The sequence below is a fragment of the Musca autumnalis genome, unplaced genomic scaffold (genome assembly GCF_047663935.1).
Source record: "Musca autumnalis isolate F117 unplaced genomic scaffold, ASM4766393v1 scaffold_3, whole genome shotgun sequence".
In the NCBI taxonomy this organism is placed as follows: domain Eukaryota; kingdom Metazoa; phylum Arthropoda; class Insecta; order Diptera; family Muscidae; genus Musca; species Musca autumnalis.
In genome coordinates, this window is record NW_027411866.1 from 76,197,192 (window position 1) to 76,217,623 (window position 20,432).

At 36.8% G+C, this 20,432-nt stretch overlaps 2 protein-coding genes across 10 annotated transcripts in view; both read left to right on the forward strand.

Annotated features, from left to right (window-relative positions):
• The window catches only part of Hmr (Hybrid male rescue), a 69,634-nt gene extending 64,440 nt beyond the window's left edge, over positions 1-5,194 (forward strand). For 6 of the 9 annotated variants that reach the window (XM_073971821.1, XM_073971822.1, XM_073971823.1 and 3 more), the window contains exons 8-11: positions 3,772-3,951; positions 4,020-4,262; positions 4,331-4,513; positions 4,598-5,194. In XM_073971821.1, the coding sequence (XP_073827922.1) occupies positions 3,772-3,951; positions 4,020-4,262; positions 4,331-4,513; positions 4,598-4,983 (992 nt within the window). In that variant the 3' untranslated portion in view covers positions 4,984-5,194. The remainder of the gene's footprint in view (positions 1-3,771; positions 3,952-4,019; positions 4,263-4,330; positions 4,514-4,597) is intronic. The other 3 variants (XM_073971828.1, XM_073971829.1, XM_073971830.1) reach the window with 1 other exon arrangement.
• Positions 1-20,432, forward strand: part of LOC141396394 (uncharacterized) — a 229,678-nt gene that overhangs the window by 47,022 nt on the left and 162,224 nt on the right. The gene's annotated exons all lie outside the window — the stretch shown is intronic.

Sequence of the window (20,432 nt, forward strand, 5' to 3'; positions counted from 1 at the left end):
TAAGAACCCTAAATGTCAAGTTATAGCTAAATCGGTCTGAAAATGTAGCTAGAAACGTCAAAATACCGCAAATCGGGGGGTACCGTTATATGGGGGCTATACCAAAACGTGGACCTATGTCCACAAGTTTTGTTATATATGTTTATTGACACTTAAGAACCCTAAATGTCAAATTATAGCCAAATCGGTCCGAAAATGTAGCTGAAAACGTCAAAATACCGTAAATCGGGGGGTACCGTTATATGGGGGCTATACCAAAACGTGGACCGATATATCCCATCTTCGAACTTGATCTTCCGACGGCTAAAAAAATGGTATTCCCCAATTTTCAGCGAAATCGGTCAACAAATGCGACCTGTATGTTGCGAACGGACGGACGGACGGACGGACATGCATAAATCGACTCAGAAAGTGATTCTATGTATATCCCTAGAAGGAACTATGGGTCTATCTCGCTTCCTTTTGTATGTTACATACAAATGCACTAACACATAATACCCCTTACCACATAGTGGTGTAGGGTATAAAAAATCCGAACGACCAACATTAGTATTACACTAACAAACCAACGTTCTTCTCATTGACTGATTTGCTAAATGTGAACAACACACCATCCTAACGAAGATTTTTACTCTATACGTGTGAGTACGATCACTTTGCCTATGCCCGCCGACATAGGACATTTTTTGTTGCTGTCCATCTCTGGTATAGATCCACTTGTTGATATAGCCCCCATAGAACCAACCGATTTCAGTATTTTGAGTGTTTCGACATAAAACCAAAATGGGAACAAAAAAAATTGGTGGTTGGTCTTCTTTGGGGCTATAGAATTATCCTCCAAAAATTTGTCAGTATAGGTGCACGTTTTGATATGGCCACTTAGAACTGTACCTTCCCAATTTTTGGTATTTTGAAGGTTTTAGCCGCCATATCCTACATGAATGAGTAAAATGAGTTGGGTATTGTGCCATCAATTCGGGCCCAATATGAATTGAAGAGGCTGCATTGTCTGGGCTAAAAATCACTTGTGTTTGCCTTGGCGTTCTTCCGCTTCGATGGATGATAAGTGATGGACTGTACCTTTGTACTGCCTGCGCAACTGCATTAGTATGAATGCTATTCAAGACTGCCTGATTGACTCGTTGTTCTAGAGATTCTCATTTCTACTTTTGAACCTCTATCTTCAGATAATGAAGATGTCTCCTGACGTGCCTGGGTGGGGGCCTGTCCACTAGATCGTGAAAGGAATGCTCAAGGCGGTAACACTCAAGCAGGTACTGCATCGGCAACATCTTGTTGTGTTAATGTACCGGTGAAATCGTCGTCTCCTCAGGAGGGGGCACCCTCTTGCAGTCCTTATGGCGGCATTCTGTAGTGGGATTCTCTAAGGCATTTTTTGGTTATTTATAAAAATCGGTAAATTTAAAACATAAAATTATGCATGAAAATTACCAATAAAAGTTGACAACACTGTTACTATCGGTAGTACCTAGCGACTACTTTATTTTGGTCGCTAACTTACTGGCAAATTTCGTTAATTACCGAAATTGTAAGCATTTTATTAATTCTCTTTCGAGTTGATCTGTAATTTTATCGTTTTAATTTTATCGATTTTTGTCGGTAATCAAAAAATGCGTTAGAGAATCCCACTCCTGGCAGGTTTGAATATTCAACCATTGCGTGGCGCTAACATTTGCATACCACACTGGCGCGACATGGCTTACCACAGACCGGCCCTATTACTTTATAAGCGGGCAACAAGGTTTCTTTGCCAGCACCCAAAGTGCTGTCGGCTATCGACTTGAAAACCTTGTTCTTATTTCTGATCTTGCCGCAAATAGTTGCGGCTTACGCGAAGGACTTAAACATGCTGTCGGAACCTTACACGCAATATCTTGGGATAGTTAGTGATCGGAATCAGACACCATCTACCAATAAGTGGGAGCCTCATTTCAACAGTCCAGGTGGTGAACATTGTAGCAGTGGAATTGGCGGTGGGTATTTTCATATTCCTCGGATGGAAGAACTGCACTATGTCAGCTATGTAGATATTTAACCTTTCACATGCACACATATGTCATCGACGATACGACCCGGCGACAAGATCGTACAGTCATCCGCATACATTTCGATCTCCATGCCGTCTGAAAAGTGTGGAATATCAGTAAGGTAGAGGTTAAACAGTTCCGGAGATATCACACCGCCCTAGGGAACTCCCTGTTTCACTCTAGGTTTCTTGGACATCTTATTTCTGAATTTTACAACCGACTGGCGTCCACACATATAGTTGATTATCCAAGGTTTCAAACACGGCTGGAAGTTTTCTCATCGGCATGATTGACGGTATTAAAGGCCTTCAATAAGTCAAGAGCCACCATAACTGTTCAGTCGCACGACCTGTTCTGGTTTAGCCGTCGACTGATATGTGTGGATATGACGCGTAATGCTAATGCTGTGTATTTTCCGGGAACCATGCACGGTGCGCCTTAACTAAATTTAAATGGGGCCACACAGTCAGTACATTGTCCCAATTTTAACTTCTATATCTCAAAAATGGTAAAACCTACGAAAATATCATTGAAGTCAATCTTGTGGAGAATTTTCATTGCTACAACATTTCCTTCCAAGCAAAATTGTGAAAACCTTAAAAGGCCCTAAAAATGTGAACTTTGATCGCGATTTATTTGAAAATCCCTCCGCCGATTTTTTGATTTTTCTCATATGTATATGAACATTGTAGTTTCGGAATCCGCAAAAACTTCCCAGGTGTAAGCACCTTTCATTTAAATTTAGTTAAGGCGCACCGTGCATGCTGATGCTGGGCAACTGGGAAACTTCTTCTTATCATGGGGAGAAGTAGTATCTCTAGAATCTTGACTTAATTCGAGACAATCCGTTATAGAGAGACAAAAGACAATCTTTTACAGAGAGTTATTTGTTATGGGGACTTCGTTATAGAGAAGTTCGTCGGTATTACTTAAACCAGATAAAGCCACTGGTCGTTTAAACGCCACAAAAAAATGGTTGCAAAAATTGACGAAAAACTCTGTTTTTCGAATATTTTTGTGGGTTTTTTGCATTTTGTTATAGTATTGTCTGTTATGTCATTTCACGCTTAGAAGGCTCCATTTTCCTTACGCGTTTCCACGCAATTGGCCTTAAACCCAAGCTATTGAAAAAAATCGACTTATTTTTAATTTTCGACTTATGATGAAAAACTTACATATGCGATAAAAGTCATAAATGTTAGAATCGTATAAAGTCGGGGATTAGTTAGGAATATATTAAGAGTATTTTCTCAATCAAAAACTAAGAGATTGACATATGAGAATACACCTATATTACGCTCCAAATTTTTGGCACTTTTAAAATAAGGTCCGATTGCAGGAAAGCTATACTTTTAGAGAAAATGTTATTTATTAAAAAATGCTTAAACAAAAACAATTCTAAGTTTAATGTTAGAATCGTATAAAGTCGGGGATTAGTTAGGAATATATTAAGAGTATTTTCTCAATCAAAAACTAAGAGATTGACATATGAGAATACACCGATATTACGCTCCAAATTTTTGGCACTTTTAAAATAAGGTCCGATTGCAGGAAAGCTATACTTTTAGAGAAAAAGTTATTTATTAAAAAATGCTTAAACAAAAACAATTCTAAGTTTTCTCGCAAAAAAAATTCTCGGCGTTAAGTGGGTTAATTAAATTGTTGTTCTAAAAATTTCAACATACCCTTAACAATTTCTGTTTCTTTTTCGTTTTCATTGCAGCTGCCAATGGCTGGTTAGCCTACAGTTCCACTCTTCCTGAAATTGTTGATTCCATTGGTACATATAATCAACTTTATAAAGATGTAATTCAAAGTGGCAAAGACTCAATGCCAGCATCATATAATGACATGGAGGCTTTATGTGTATATCGTACCCTTAATTTAAGATTTCCGAATATAAGTAAGTATAAATCCCAGCGCCTCGCTATAATTTTTTATTCGATTTGTAATCTTCCGCTTTTATTGCAGAAAATATCAATTCCATATGGGAAGCATTGAAGAAAGCCTTTTGCCAATATATGGAAAATATTGAAATGGGTATTCATAACAGATGGCATCTAAACTGGTGGCGTATTTTAGCTCGAATGAAATTTCTGGTTGAGGCACGATATTCGACAAAAGAACCCTATTATTATATTGTTAGCAATAAAATGATGGAAGAAATAGATCGTTGTGCGACGATTGAAATGAGAGCTCGTATTGTCAAGATGGGTAGGTGTAGAATTTTTAGTATGCAATTGTATTATCAACAAACAGCGATTTATGCATTACTTTTACAGCAGAGGCGAAAGCATCCACATCGAAGGGACCATTTGAAACGTTAAGCGATACTCCCAGAAAACATGTGGAAACCGTGACCCTACTGACTGCCATAGAAAAATATCCAATAATTTATGGGAAAGGGGATTGTCTGAGCAAATTAGAGGCTTGGGAAAATGTTGCAAAGGATTTACAAATGGATCGTAAGTATAAAAACAAAAAAAATCTTGTGTAAAGATAAACTCAAAAACTATCGTAACATCCCTTTTAATCTCTATTTTACACAGTCACCGTTTGTCTACTGGCCTTTAGACGTGCCTGTCAAAAATACTGTCACTTCAAGAAGCAGGACACCTTAAGTCGTTGCCACTTAAATTTCAAATATTACAATCGTTTCGAAAACATATTTCGTAATGTCAAATCGAATAATCTTCGTAAAATCAACATTAGAACACCATCGGAATTAAATCAAAGTCTTGACGAAGAGAACAATAAAAATTTTAAAAATTTTGTTTTTCCCGAACGCTATATAAGCGATATAAATATGTCCACATGTGAGAGTGATTTAGTTGTCAAGAATTGGATATATGCATTTGGAAATCTTTCGCCATCAGTTGCCGAAGAATGCCATAACAAATTGGAAGCTATTTTAGAAAAATATATTCCATCATAAAGCACAAAATCACAAAATAATAATACTAAGTATTGTTGTGTGGTGTTTGTTAGTCTTAGCGATATTTATTTTAAGAGTTTTAGCTATATTAGATTTTAAATTAATACATACATTTTTGAAATAAGTCCTCATTGTTATTCAATATTTTTTTTTATTTAGGCATTTTTTATTTGAGTAAAAATAAACTTAATATACAATGCATGTTTGAAGATATATTTTGTGCTTAATTAAATGTTCTAAAGCTAATTTCAACAAACGCATGGTTTGATTCAAGTGCTGGCTTGTAGAGTTATGTCAATCCAGTTTAATTGAAAGCTCTTGCTCATTACGTAGTTCCAATCGATCGCATCGTTTGTTTGAAAATAGGACAGTGAACAAGGAAGTAGATTGCCCAACTCTACTGGCAATAATTATAATTGAATTTGAATACGTTTAGGAACTAGGACAGTTAACTAGGAACTAGATTGCCCAACTCTACTGGCTATAAATATAATTCAATTTGAAACTTGAAGAGTAACGTTTAAAGTGAAACCAGTGATAAGATAATTTCAAAGTTCGTGGGTGGCGTCGGAGAATTCAACATTAGGGCTATAACAGAAAAATACCACTCCAGTAACGATTTGCTATCAAAATAGAAGAACTAATAGAAATAACTGCAATGGAAAAATTGAATGCAATCGGTGTGGAAACTTTGTTGACGGTAGAGAAAAATTGATAACGCATTTATTTATATATTATTTTTTATTTATTTTTTGATATTTGAAAAAAAAATGGAAAAATGTTATAACCCTAATGTGCATATTTGAAACAGCACTAATCGTCTTTATGCCTCGCCAGCCTAACTTAGTTGGCCTTCTATAGGATATTTGTCCATTACGACGAACTCGTTCTTATAACATGGCCTAGTCAACGCAATCGTTGTAACTTGATACGTTTAAATATACACCTATTCTGAACATTCCCATGGGATCAAAATTTCCCATTCCCACGATTTCCATATTCTCAACGACGTGGGAGCAGCAAAACATGGGAGAAAATTTTTCAGAATTAGTTAACACAAATTATTATAGCATACTTTTGGGGGTGGAACTTTGTTTTACAATACAAAATGCATATTTGCATTGAATGCACGGTTTTTGAATTAGCTAAGCAAACGCACAACAACCGTGCATTAATTTATGGATTTTTAAGTCAAACGTGAATTTTTTAATTGTTAAGCAACAAAAAATTTTGTGAAGATTGTATCTATATATATAAAAATGGTGTAAAAAATGTATAGTAATTCATAAAATGAGAACGGCTAGGCCGATTTCTGTAAAATTTTTTGTCAGTTATTCGTATTTTCGAGGAGAAGGTCTTTACGGAAGAAAATTTTGGAAAATCTCTCTGGAAAAGTCGCAAAATTGGAAAAATCAAAAATTGAGTTTTTGTATGAAATTTTATTCCTTAATAGCGAGACGAAGTTCGCCGGGTCCGCTAGTATATTATAGTTATTTTGCAATATATTTTAATAATTATTGCTTAAAATTCTTTTGAAATTGATTTGTTTTTATTTGCTGTGCTGTGTTTATAGAAATAGCCATGACACTTTTTTGTATATCAGTGCATAAAAAACAAATGGGCTGACTTCCGTATCATCATTTGCTTTGTGTTGTTTAAACTTCGTCAAAATATTTCAGTTGCACACTCATGAATTGTTCCTCTAAAATGCAACTAAATGCATCAGAAGTAAAAATGATACATGTTTGCATTTTACCTGCGTTAAAAAAGTGTGTTTTTGAAGTTTTGAAACACGTTGCTTCGCAGTTGTTAAGTACTATGGCATTAAAAAACATACAGGGCAATCATGAATAAAATATTGATTTTAAAAGAATTTCACTTTTTAAAATTATTTTCCGTGCGGAAAATTCCGAGGAATATATTCATGATTGCCCTGATAATAACCCGCACATTTGAAGACATTTGTTAAGCGACGGACGATACGGAAATCAGCCATGCTCTTTTTAACCCAAGAAATCCGTCCATTTCCATCTAATAAGAATATGCAAAATCCGAAGTCTACTATTGACATTTTTAGAGTACATTTCTATGATTTTATTAAGCAAAAGCATGTCGTTTATAAATATTTGCAATAATTTTGTAGATGTCTTAAATATGAAATTTCATAAGAATATAAAATTTCTTGAAACATTTTTTTCAAACTCCCATGCTGTTTGCTGGGGAGATTTTTCCCACAAAAAGACACCAAATTCTCCCACAATTCAATATAGAGAATGCATCCTTTTTCCCATGGGAACAAATTCCCAATTCGAATTTCATTCAGAATGAGAGGAGATGGGAAATGAGAAAAAACTCCCACAAAAATTTTATTCAGAATACGAAAATGTGGGAATGGGAAAAAATTCCCAACTCCCATGAGTTCAGAATAGGGCTGATAATTATGTCGTTGTATGGCCAATACAGCTCGTGGTTCCTACGATGTCGATATTCACGTCAACGTATATTGGCGTGTAGATCTTTCGAAGATTTTTATACCCTCCACCATAGTATGGAGGGTATATTAATGGGCCGATTCCGTACAGCGAGGCGAGTCATGTCGCGTCGTCTATCGTCTCTGTGACAAAATTTAAAAAATGCACTACGTACAGCGATAGAAAATAATCGTCGATAACAAGTTATTTTTATTTTTTTTTTATTTTATTTTTATTCGTTAGTAAAAATGTATGGCGACAGCTAATTTGTTGTCGCCGGAAAATGAACATTTCGGCGACAAAATTTGACGACGTCAGGCGATATTGCCATACGGAATCGAAAAATTGCATTTGACAACGCGACACGACTCGCCTCGCTGTACGGAATCGGCCCATAAGTTTGTTTTTCCGTTTGTAACGCATTGAAATACTCATTTGCGACCCTATAAAGTATATATATACTTGATCAGGGTAAAATTCTGAGTCGATCTGTGCATGTCCGTCCGTCCGTCTGTGGTAATCACTCTAGCATCCACAAAAATGGAGTTAGAACGCTGAAATTTTGGGAAAATGCCTCTTTTGTTTGCAGGCAGGTCAAGTTCGATGATGGGCTATATCGGTCCACGTTTTGGTATAGCCCCCATATAACGGTACCCCCCGATTTACGGTATTTTGACGGTTTTAGCTACATTTTTAGACCGATTCAGCTATAATTTGACATTTAGGGTTCCTAATTGTCAATAAACCTATATAACAAAACTTATGGACATAGGTCCACGTTTTGGTGTAGCTCCCATATAACGGTACCCCCCGATTTACGGTATTTTGACGTTTTTAGCTAAATTTTCAGACCGATTCAGCTATAATTTGACATTTAGGGTTCCTAAGTGTCAATAAACTTATATAACAAAACTTGTGGACATAGGTCCACGTTTTGGTGTAGCCCCCATATAACGGTACCCCCCGATTTACGGTATTTTGACGTTTTTAGCTAAATTTTCAGACCGATGCAGCTATAATTTGACATTTAGGGTTCTTAAGTGTCAATAAACTTATATAACAAAAGTTGTGGACATGGGTCCACGTTTTGGTATAGCCCCCATATAACGGTACCCCCCGATTTACGGTATTTTGACGTTTTTAGCTAAAATTTCAGACCGATTCAGCTATAATTTGGCATTTAGGGTTCCTAAGTGTCAATAAACTTATATAACAAAACTTGTGGACATAGGTCCACGTTTTGGTATAACCCCCGTATAACGGTACCCCCTGATTTACGGTATTTTGACGTTTTTAGCTACATTTTCAGACCGATTCAGCTATAATTTGACATTTAGGGTTCCTAAGTGTCAATAAACTGATATAACAAAACTTGTGGACATAAGAGTCCACGTTTTGGTATAGCCCCCATATAACGGTACCCCCGATTTACGGTATTTTGACGTTTTTAGCTACATTTTCAGACCGATTCAGGTATAATTTGACATTTAGGGTTCCTAAGTGTCAATAAACTTATAAAACAAAACTTGTGGACATAGGTCCACCTTTTGGTATAGCCTTCATATAACGGTACGTTTTAAGTCACATTTGTAGACCGAATTAACTATAATTTGATATTGAGAGTTCTTAGTGACCAAAAAACTTATATTCGAAAAAATTATGAACATAGGTCCATGTTTTGGTATAGCCCCATATAACGGTAACTCCCGATTTTCGGTATTTTGAGAATTTCAGCTGTAACTTGAACATTTGACATTTGAAGTTCTTAGTGGTCACCACACCTCTCCACCAACAATTGTCATGAAAGGTCCATGTATGGATAAAGCCCCCATATAACGGTACCTCCCGATTTTCAGTAATTTGATGATTTTAACTACAATATTAAACCGAACTAGCAGTAATTTGACATTAGAAGTTCTTGGTGGTCAAAACACCTCTCCATCAAAAATTGTCAACATAGGTCCATGTTTGCATATAGTTCCCATATAAAGGTACCTCCCGATGTTCAGTAATTTGGCAATTTTAGCTACAATTTTGAACCGAACTAACTGTAACTTGACATTTGAAGGTTGTAGTGGTCACCACACATCTGCATCAACAATTTTCAACATATCCCCAAGATAACGATACCTGCCGATTTTCGGTACTTTGAGGATTTTACTTAAAATGTTTAACCGAACGTAGGTCCATGTTTTGGTATAGCCCCAAAACAAACCTCCCGATTTTCCGTACCTCGGCTTTAGTTTTTGGACGAACTTTCTGTAATTTGAAATTTAAGAGCCAACAAGAATTCTGCAACAAAAATTGTTCATTTAAGTTCATATTTTTGTATAACTCACATATAGGGGTACCTCCGAACTAGCTGTTAATGACATTTGAAGTTCCCAGTTATGTGCCGTTTTTCGGTATTTTGAGGATTTTAGCTACAATATTTAACCGAATTAGGAGTTATTTGACTTTAAAGGCTCCCATCAAAAACTGTCAACATAGGTCCATGTTTTATTATAACCCCTATATAACGGTATCTCCCAATTTCTAGCCCACCAAAAATTGTCAACATATTTAGTTAGATATAGGCACCATAAAAAAGGGCCTCCCGAATGAAGCATTTTATGTACATTATCTGACATTTTAAGTTATTCCATTTTAGTTCAGAATATTTTATGGTGGAGGGTATGAAAAGTTCGGCCCGGCCGAACTTAACGCTTTTTTACTTGTTTTCTCTCAAACACTAGCTCACTTTCGAAACGCCAGTTGCTTTGTTGTTATGAAATAAATCTCATGAAATTAGGTGTTCTTAAATTGGGTTCCATACTAGAGTAATTTTATGAAATTGCAGTAGTGGGGAACTCGATCTAAGAACGCCTAATTTCGTGAGATTTGTTTCATGACAAAGCAACTGACCTTTCAGAAGTCAACCACACCAAGCACTGGCTTCGGAACCATAAATTAACAAGGGTAGTATACCCATGAGAAGCTGAACTGAGTTATGGGAGACCGGGAAGCATTCAATCTGAAAGAAGCTCTCGCTGAGTCATAAAACCAAATCAACATATGTGCACTGAGGTGGCAGAGAGTTAACTCAAACTGATGTAGTGTGTGATTGATGGTGCAAGGATGATACCGAGCAAAACATCTGCCCAGCATGCGGTACACGTCCATAAGACACACTGCGCCTTTCCAACTGTCCGTCCAAACCTACTCAACTTACTCCAGTAGTTTTGTGCTTACAACACATCGACAACAACAATCAAATTAACATAATTCCTCTATTTGCTATCCATATGCAGAGTTGCGAAAGGATAGCATAGTCAAAGTTGCAGCATAAGGAAAGGCGGCCAAACCCGATTTTTTGATTTTCTTGGAGGTCAATAGATAACTAAAGTCTATAACAGGACACAAACCCCCTGACATCATATCCTCTGACAGACGTTTGCATTTCAAAGCAGTTTATCGGGTATGTTCTGGCATTCACCTCTACACCATCTACGTGTATCGAACACACCTAAAGCTGTTCTGCAACACACTTTACACGTAGTTAGGGTGTATTTCTCACACTGAAATTTTAATGGCGAGAGCTGAGTGAATCCCTATTTTTTAAAGAAAATAATTGAAAATTTCTACAAAAACTGCATAGAACTAAAATACAATTTGTTTTCTATGAGCATTTAAAAAAATATTTAAGTTTCTTAACAAAATATGATTTAAAAATGTATTTTTTTCTTGAAGTACTAAATTCAACATGTACGCGCTCTTGTAAGAGTTCATTTCTTTGTTTACGTCTCTTTAGTAAACAATCAAAAGAATAATGCGTACATACCCACACACGCATGTGTATTCGTTGATGCGCCAACACAGACTGATATTTTTCATTGTTAATGATAAAATTTAAAAGCTCTAATAAAGTTTTCCAAAGTTCTTTCGTGAAATATAATAGCTCTTTTCACGTGAAATACAGAACAGCAATGGCTTTCACAAGTTTTTTTTTTTTTTTTTTTTTTTTTATTTATTCTTTTTATTTGCAATCTATTTACAAGAAACATTCAGCAAATTTAATAATTACTACAATATAACAGAATTGTTAAACCCCAGTGGATTTAACAATAAATACATATTACAATTTTAATTTCAGATTACATATTTTATGAAACTCATTAAATAAATGGGAGGTCTAAAACATGTCTTCGTTTTAGTCTTCTAATTTCATCTGTGTCATCTAATAGATTAATTGCTAACACATTCGAATGGTTACTTAATCTGTTAAGATACGTAGTACTAATTTTTTTAATTTCATCTGTAATTTTATTTATGTTTAAATCTCTATGAATCGCGTTATTATTAAGAAACCAAGGAGCACCCGTAATCAATCTAAGCGTCTTTGATTGATATCGTTGAAGTATCTCAATATTAGAATTGCTGGCTGTTCCCCATAGTTGTACTCCATATGTCCAAATAGGCTTTAGAATGGTCTTATACAGTAGTAATTTGTTATTCAGGCTCAGTTTTGATTTTGGACCAAGAAGCCAGAACATTCTTTTAGTCTTCAGATCTAGTTGCTGTCTCTTATATGTTATATGATTTTTCCAGTTAAGTTTTCTATCAAGGTGCAGACCGAGATATTTAACACAATCCGCAGAAGGAATTGTAAGTCCATTCAATTTTGGAGAAGGACAGTTTCCTTTCCTTAAGGAAAATGTAACATGCACAGATTTTTCAGTATTGACTCCAATATTCCAGTTATTAAACCATTTCTCGATATCATTCAGATGTGTTTGGAGTAAGTCAGTAGCTGAAGAAGGATCATCTTTAATAGCAAGAACGGCAGTATCATCTGCATAAGTAGCAATCATAGTCTCATTTCTTACGGGCATATCTGCTGTATAAAGCGTATATAAAACAGGACCTAAAACACTACCTTGTGGTACACCAGCTTTAATGACGCCAAAATTAGATTCTTTATCATTGATGTGTACATAAAATGTTCTTCCATTCAGATATGAATTTAAAAGTAAATAAATAGGAGCAGGTAATAACATTTTTAGTTTATATAACAAGCCTTGATGCCAAACCCTATCAAACGCCTGTTTGATATCCAGAAAGGCTGCAGAACAGAACTGCTTACATTCCAAACAATCTCTTATAACCTTCACCAGTCTATGACACTGCTCAGGTGTTCCGTGATTTTCTCTGAATCCAAACTGATGATCTGGCATAATATTTATATTATTTAAAATCGGAAGAAGTCGCTTTCGAAACAATTTTTCGAACAGTTTAGAAAATATGGATAATAAACTTATAGGCCTATACGATGATAACAGGTTTTCAGGTTTGCCAGGTTTTGGTATCATAATTATTTTAGCACATTTCCATTGCACTGGAAAATGGGACAGCCTCATAATAGAATTATAAATTGTCGTTAGGAACACCAAACCCTTCTTTGGAAGCAATCTTATGACTTTGTGATCAACTAAGTCTGACCCTGGTGTTTTTTTCTTTAGATTTTTAATTTCCTTACAAACTTCACTAAACGTAAAATGTTTAATAGGGCGACTCATTTGGCATGGAACATCCAAAAAATCGGAAATTAATTTATTTTGTTGGGGACTACATAAATCAAAAGGTGTAAAGGAATTCACCAAGTGGTCTTTAAACGCCTCAGCTTTGTCCTTGTTTGACCTACACCAATTTCCATTTGAATGTTTTATAGGCACATTTCTCTTTTGAGGTCTCTTAAGATATTTTGTTGCTCTCCATAAACTGTGCTCGTTACTTTCATCTGGGCTTAAATTACTTAAGAAGCTTCCAATTGATTGGTTTTTGTAGTCACTTAGAAGGGTTTTAAGCCGATTTGAAGCTCTGTTTAAATTTGTTTTGTCCATTGGGTGTCTCGAATTTTGCCAAATTCTGCGCAATCGTCTCTTTTCTCTTATCATTGATCGTATTTCAGCCGTAACATAAAAGTTTGTGGAATTTAGATCAATTTTATCGGGAGTGTATAGATTTGTAGCATTGTGTATGACTTGTGTTAAATGTTCTATAGCATTTTCCAATTCCTTTCCGGATTTAATCGGGATATTTAAATTTAGGTGTTGTTCAATGTGATGTTGTACCATAGGTATATTGGTTTTTGATGTAATTAATGTTTTATGTTTATGTTTATGAACATTTCTTGTACTAAAGTTAAGAATAATTGGACTGTGATCTGAGTCTAAATCATAACATGCGTTTATACTTAGCATTGACTGGCATATTCCTGAGTAGATGAAAAAATCTATTAGATCGGGAATTTTATTTGGGTCTGCAGGCCAATATGTAGGACTACCAGTTGACAAAACTTCGTAATGGTTTAAAGCGATGCATTTATACAGTTCTCTTCCTTTGGGGTTTGATAGCCGAGATCCCCACCAAGTATGTTTGGCATTGAAATCGCCACCGACGATGAATTTGTTTCCAAGATTTTTGAAGAAATTTTCATATTGTATACATTTTAAATTAAATCGAGGAGGAAGATAAACGGAGTAAATAGATACTTTTGAATTTTCGCATATTATATTAACACCAGCTGCCTGCATAAAAGATTCTAAGATTGGCTCCGCTTCTTCGTATATAATTTTAGATTTAATAATTATAGCTGCACCTCCATGGGCTCGGTTATCTGGATGATTCGCTGTTATAATGTCATAATCTTTAATTCTGAAGTATGATTTGCTTGTAAAATGAGTTTCAGAAATAAGTAGAATATCTATAAAATTTTTATGAAGGAATAATTCTATTTCATTTCTATGATTTGAAATGCCATTGGCATTCCACTCAGCAATGATCAAATCTACTTGCATAATTTTGACATTAGCAATGTCATCATATTCATTAAAGAATTTGTCATTTCTATTTGTTTCGTTAGCAAAGATTCTATCTTGCTTAACAAATTTATTTCTCCCGTGCTTTGACCTTTTACGGCTTGGGCATATGACACAAAGTTATCTGAAGTCTGGTTGGGCATGGTGTTATCTTCATAAGCAGTTTCGTTACGTTTAGAATACACGGGAGCAGACTTCTTTTGAACCAGTTTTTGGTAAATCGGGCATCCTTTGTAACTAGCTGTATGGGTGTTCAAGCAGTGCAAACATTTAGGTGCGGTATTTTCTGGTTTATTACATTCTAATGTGGGATGACCTAAACCACATTTAACGCACCTAAAAGGTTTACGGCAGTATGATTTTGTGTGTCCAAATTCTTGACATCTAAAGCATTGCACTAAGTCGTCAAATTTTCTTGGGGGTTCAATAGTAACAATGTTATTGAATATGCCAGTAATATTATAAATCTCTTTATTGTTACTTTTGGGGTCCAAATCAACGAAGAACATGGGTAAAGGCTCCTTGGTTTTTCTGCTAATTACGTTACGTACGCTCCTTACATCGTGACCTTTACTCATTAAAAAGGCTTTTATATCCGATACATCGGTGGTGTAATGTAAATTTTTAATTACTACCCTGTAAGCTCTTTCCGTTTTCAGTTGATAAGTATGATAGCATATATTGTTACTATCAAAGTGCTTAATTACTTTTCTGTACGAATCAACATTTTTTATCATTAGACGAACTTCACCTTTCAGAAGAGATTTAAAATTAAAATCTTCAACTGGAATCATTTTATTTATACTATCCAACATTTTAGTAACATTCTTGACGTCCGGAATAAAAATTGGTGGCGGTTTTGGTACAGCTTGATTTGGTTCTGGTTGATTCGGTTCAGCTTGATCTGCTTCATTTTCCATAGTTGATAACACACTAAATCTGTTGGATGTGGACGGCTGGTTGTCATCAACCACTTGCTTCCTTTTTGGCGAATTACCTAAAGGTGGGGACATAGTTATTTTTCTTTTAGTCGACACTTCCTGCCACTTTTCTTCTTGATGATCAATGCAATCAGTTGCATTACTTTTTGTTGTAACACTCATTGCGGCTATTTTTTTAATTATTGTTATTTTTTGCGTTGTGGTTAATTCAGGTTTTGCAAGCAATGCAATTAATGCACGCATGCAAAAAATTGGAACACTGCAAGACAGTGCACTGTCTCTTTTTTTTTTTAAATTAAAGAACAAAAAAATAAATAAACCGTTGCAATTTTTTATGAAATTGTTGTTAACGAAATATTGCCGTTTTAAGCAGTAACACGTCTGTCTAGTAGCAAAGTTAAACAACGACTATGCTTTCACAAGTTAAGTACATGTGTGATGTGAAATGGATGATGAATTCCAGAACATGCCTGTATAGTTAGGGACCGATGAGGCAGGAAGACGTAAAAGAGCCCTGCCCGGAGTTGAGTATTTAACAAGCGTCCTCATCTCACCTCATACTGAAACCAGACAATGATTCCCCTTCTGTCACCGGTAGGGAAGATATTTGAGACATTACTCCTCCCCATGATGAGAAGCAGTTCCCTATTTGTCCCTATGGAATCTGTGAAGTTCTGTCGTTCATGACATTTTTGATAGGTTAATTGTCTACATATGTGACGCCCCCTGAACAAATAGCTAGATGGCGCCCAAGTTGTGATCACGTTCGACAGATGTCAACATCGGTCATATGTAATGGATGTAGGAATGGGCGCACTTACGAGACTTCCCTGGACTTAGCCGCTCTCAGGACTACTGCAATATGATTTTGCTTGCTGCGCAGAAAATCTCCCAGCGTCTCCCAAAACAAAAAAAAAAACAGTATCTAAAACCACATGTTGCATCGTTCCTGCAATTCTGTTGCAACGGCCTCCCCAACAAAGTCAGCGAAACTGCAGACTTTATGAGTCGGTGAAACATTATGGTCGCCGCGATCCAGGAAACAAATGTGCCTCGCGATATATTCCTGATATTAGTTCACCGTCTGGTGCTGGGAGCCTTTAATGCTCATCATGAGCTTTGGCATTCTATCCTAGGCAATGACCAGAGGGGTGCAGCGCTGGTGCCGCTACTGAAGCCAAGCAAGAATGCCAGCAAAGGCGAATCGTACAGGCCGATCTGCCTCTTGTCGCTAGTAACAAAGATTCTAGAGGCACTACTCCTTTTCCCATTTGCCTAACATCAGCATGGATTCCGGAAAATGCACAGCATCACAACAGCATTAAACGCAATATCCACACATATCAGTTGAGGACTGAAATGGAACGGGCCTTCGATACCGTCAGCAATGAATGTAAACAAACAAAACGATTCCCGTACCAATCACACAACGCCACAAACTGTTCAGCTTCTCTGAATCGTTTCATTCTCACAACAAAAACAAAACCACAAACTTTTCAATGTAAAAATATGAAAACCGTACGATTCCTCAAATGTACTTCGGCTATGCTTTGCCGAGTTGTTTCATTCACCACCGAAACAAAAAGATTTTTTGGCAAACGTTTGCCGTGCGTTATGGCAATGACACACACAGGCACACACACACATGTGATTGCATAACAACCCTATAAACCAACATCAACATACCACAGTGAATATTTTATCAACCATCAAACGTTCTTGATTTATTCACATGTGTTTAGTACTATTTAGTTTTTTATCTGCTCTTGTGGAGTTGAGTACTTTTCGCTAATCGTTTTGTTCGCACTCGCGAATGTAAACAAAACGAAACTAAACAGCGAACTCCGCCAGCGTGGGTTATGTTTCGTTTTGTATTGTTCCTATGGAAACGAATGGAAATGTCATTTAAAGTATTTTTACGTACGCTGACCGTCAGCCATGCCAATCTGTTCGAAGAGGACTTTCCTCTAGCATTCTGAAATTCCACATCCTCCAGACGGCATAGATATCGTGATGTATGCGGCTAGTTGTACGATCTTGGTATCGGGTCCTATCGTCGATGACGTAAGTAATATGTTAAATACCTACATATCGGACGTGCAGCTATTCCATCTGAAGAATGTGAAAATATCTGCCGCTTAATCCACTGCTACACTGTTAACAACTTCGACGAGGCCCCCTGAACATATTTGTCAATTCATATTGGGTGTAACGTTCGACAGAATGTTTAAGTCGTCCGCGCAATTCACAGTTATTTGCGACAAGAACGGAAGTAGGAACAAGGTTCTCAAGTCGCTGGCTTGCAGCACTTCGGTTGCTGACAAAGAAGCTTAGTTGACTAAGCAAATAGGTAGTATGTTATTTTGTCGATGCATTTCCTGGTTGAGTGTTATCGCCGTGAGCATCCCTGTCACGATCTAAGAGACGGACTTCCTACCCCCAAGCACGTCTTCAAGATCAGGAGAGAGAGGTCCAAATGTACGAGCGAGAACCTCCATTTATAGTCCGGTCAAAATAGACATGCGTATAAGGGGGAAATAGCAAAAATTCCCACAAAGCTGAATTTTGGTGGAGAGCTAGGGTTGACCATTAGAAGCAACGTCCTAAAAGTCCGCATCGATCCCATGTGTGCAAAAGAAGTTATTCGGGGTCAAAGGTCATTTTTGGAGGCATTATTCAGTTTTTTTAATTTTTCTCAAAAACGGTAATACTTAGCAAAAGCCCGCTAAAGTAAAAGTTGTAGATTAAATAATTGACTACAAGATTGGTCCTTATGCTTTTTAAAAAAGACTTACCGTTTTCGAGATATCTCGATCTAAAGGTCAAATAAAAAATTAGTCGCGTAAGTACATTATGAGGCGAACCGGTTAAAGTAACGACACTATGTGTTAGATACTTCCGCAAGCTTTCAAACGATATCCACTTTACAGTAATCGGTTCAGTAGAACCGGGTCTAACCCGGTTTTTAAATTTGGCCTTTCGGATCTAATAATCGGCGAACCGGATCCGCAACCGTTGAAAATTATACATTTCCGTAATCAGCGCAACAAACCCTACCTTCGGACAAAACTTGAAAAAAATCGGAGAGTTTTCGTTGGGGTCGTTCCCGTTGGGCTTTCGATTATACATGTGGGTTAAATGGGCTATTTTTGCATAAAATGACTCTAACATTGAATAACTCTACTAAACAGACTCCGATTTTGTTGGAATTTTTTTTAAAAGATAGCTATAATTTCGCTCTTCAAGAAAATATATATATTTTTGGGGGACAGACCCGATTACTTCGCTTATTTTAGCCGGTTCGTCTGAATATGTGCATATTTCCCTTATAAGTGCATAAAAATCATGTGTTTTTTAGAACAGCTATATCTCAAGAATGGTTCCTTATAAGAAAAAAATTGTAAGGGTCAAACTTGTAGATAATTTTTCTGTCTACAATATTTACTTTAGTCACTTTTTGATTAGATCAACCGTTTTCAAAAAATAAATCCGAAAACCTAAAAACCCTTAAATTTTGACCTTTGACCCAGAATAATTTTTTTTGCACACATGGGATCGATGGGGACTTTTAGGACGTTGCTTCTAATGGCAAACCCTAGCTCTCCACCAAAATTCAGCTTTGTGGGAATTTTTGCTATTTCAATGTCTATTTTGACCGGACTACAGGCTTGATGATACTCCTGAACATATAGCTCGATGGCGCCTAAGTTGTGATCACGTTCGACAGCTTATATAAGTCATCCACGGAAGACTTAAGTGGCTGAAGTCGCTAACCGGCAGAATTTGGGAAACTGACGACAATGTAGTGAGAGCAATACTGTAGAATAATTTTCAAACTGGCCAGAACGTCGCAAAATGTACTGTAACATGGTGCCTTAAACCCAAGGCGGTCGGTTCTATGCATCGGATTGACTCGATGGAATCTTCGACAAGGAGACTTATCTCAACAATTTGATCAATAAATTCCCAAATGCCTGGTCCGAGTTTTTTTTACCGTGCCGGGATATAGAAGAACCCCGTGTCAACATCGGTGAGATGTAATCGATGTACGAAATGGGCCATTCCCGTGGCAGCACTGGTTACAGAACATCTCTCAGTGTGTCTCCAACATTATCGTTGAAATACGAGACACCTCCGGGGTCTCCCCAACAACAATAAACGCAGCATCTTATTCCACATATTGCTGTTCAGCGCCCCGGAAATGCATCGTTCCTGTAAAATGGAATAATGCAAAATCGCCATGTTATATACCGTGAGATAGAGGCATCCTTGGGCATTTCACCAACCAACTAAGATTTGATATTGCATGAACACCTCGCTAGATCTAGCAAAATTGGTCAATCGCTCAAAAAAGGCTTTGTGGATTTGTGCAAAAAAATGTGAACAAAAACAATCGCGGTGCTTCATACGACATTTATAAGATCGTCACAGACGAATATTGGATCTATGCTTATGAGCCCGAACAAAACAAGAATCGACCATGTGGCGACTATACGGCTTGAGAAATGTAGAACGGTTAATTCTGAGTATTACACTACAATTTGTTTGCCTGAAGGCTCCTGAGGAATTCGAAAAACGAATAAGAGAAGACGAATCGTTCTGCATCATGACAATGCGAGCTCTCACACATCGATTCAAATCAGCGCGTATTTGACCAGACAAAACGTGGAATTGATGGGTTATGCGCCGTACAGCCCTGACTGGGAATCCAATGATTTCATTTGATTGCAGCACATCAAGAAAAAAGGCATGGTCAACAATTTTCGTCGCCTGAAGATGCTGTAAAAGCGTTCAAAAACTATGTTTTGGAGGTGTGTCAATCAAGCTACTGAAAACAACCCAACACATGGTCACATGTCAAACTGTCCTGAGTACTCTTATGCTATAAACTGTCAAACTTTCCAAAACAAATGTCAAAAGACGCCTGGCGACACCGCATGTTGCCTAGGCTAGAAGGTTTTCTAGTGCCCCTCGTAGTTGCTTAATTTGTACATACCGCGGATGAATATCTGTTCCTTGGGTTATATGGCCGATAAAAGTTTACTATTGGAGGCCAGTAACCTGTCAGTTGCTAGGGGACTTCAAGGAGCATCAAGAGCTTTGACATTCCGACCTAGGTAATGACCAGTAGTGGGATTCTTTAACGCATTTTTTTGTTATCGACAAAAATTGGTAAAATT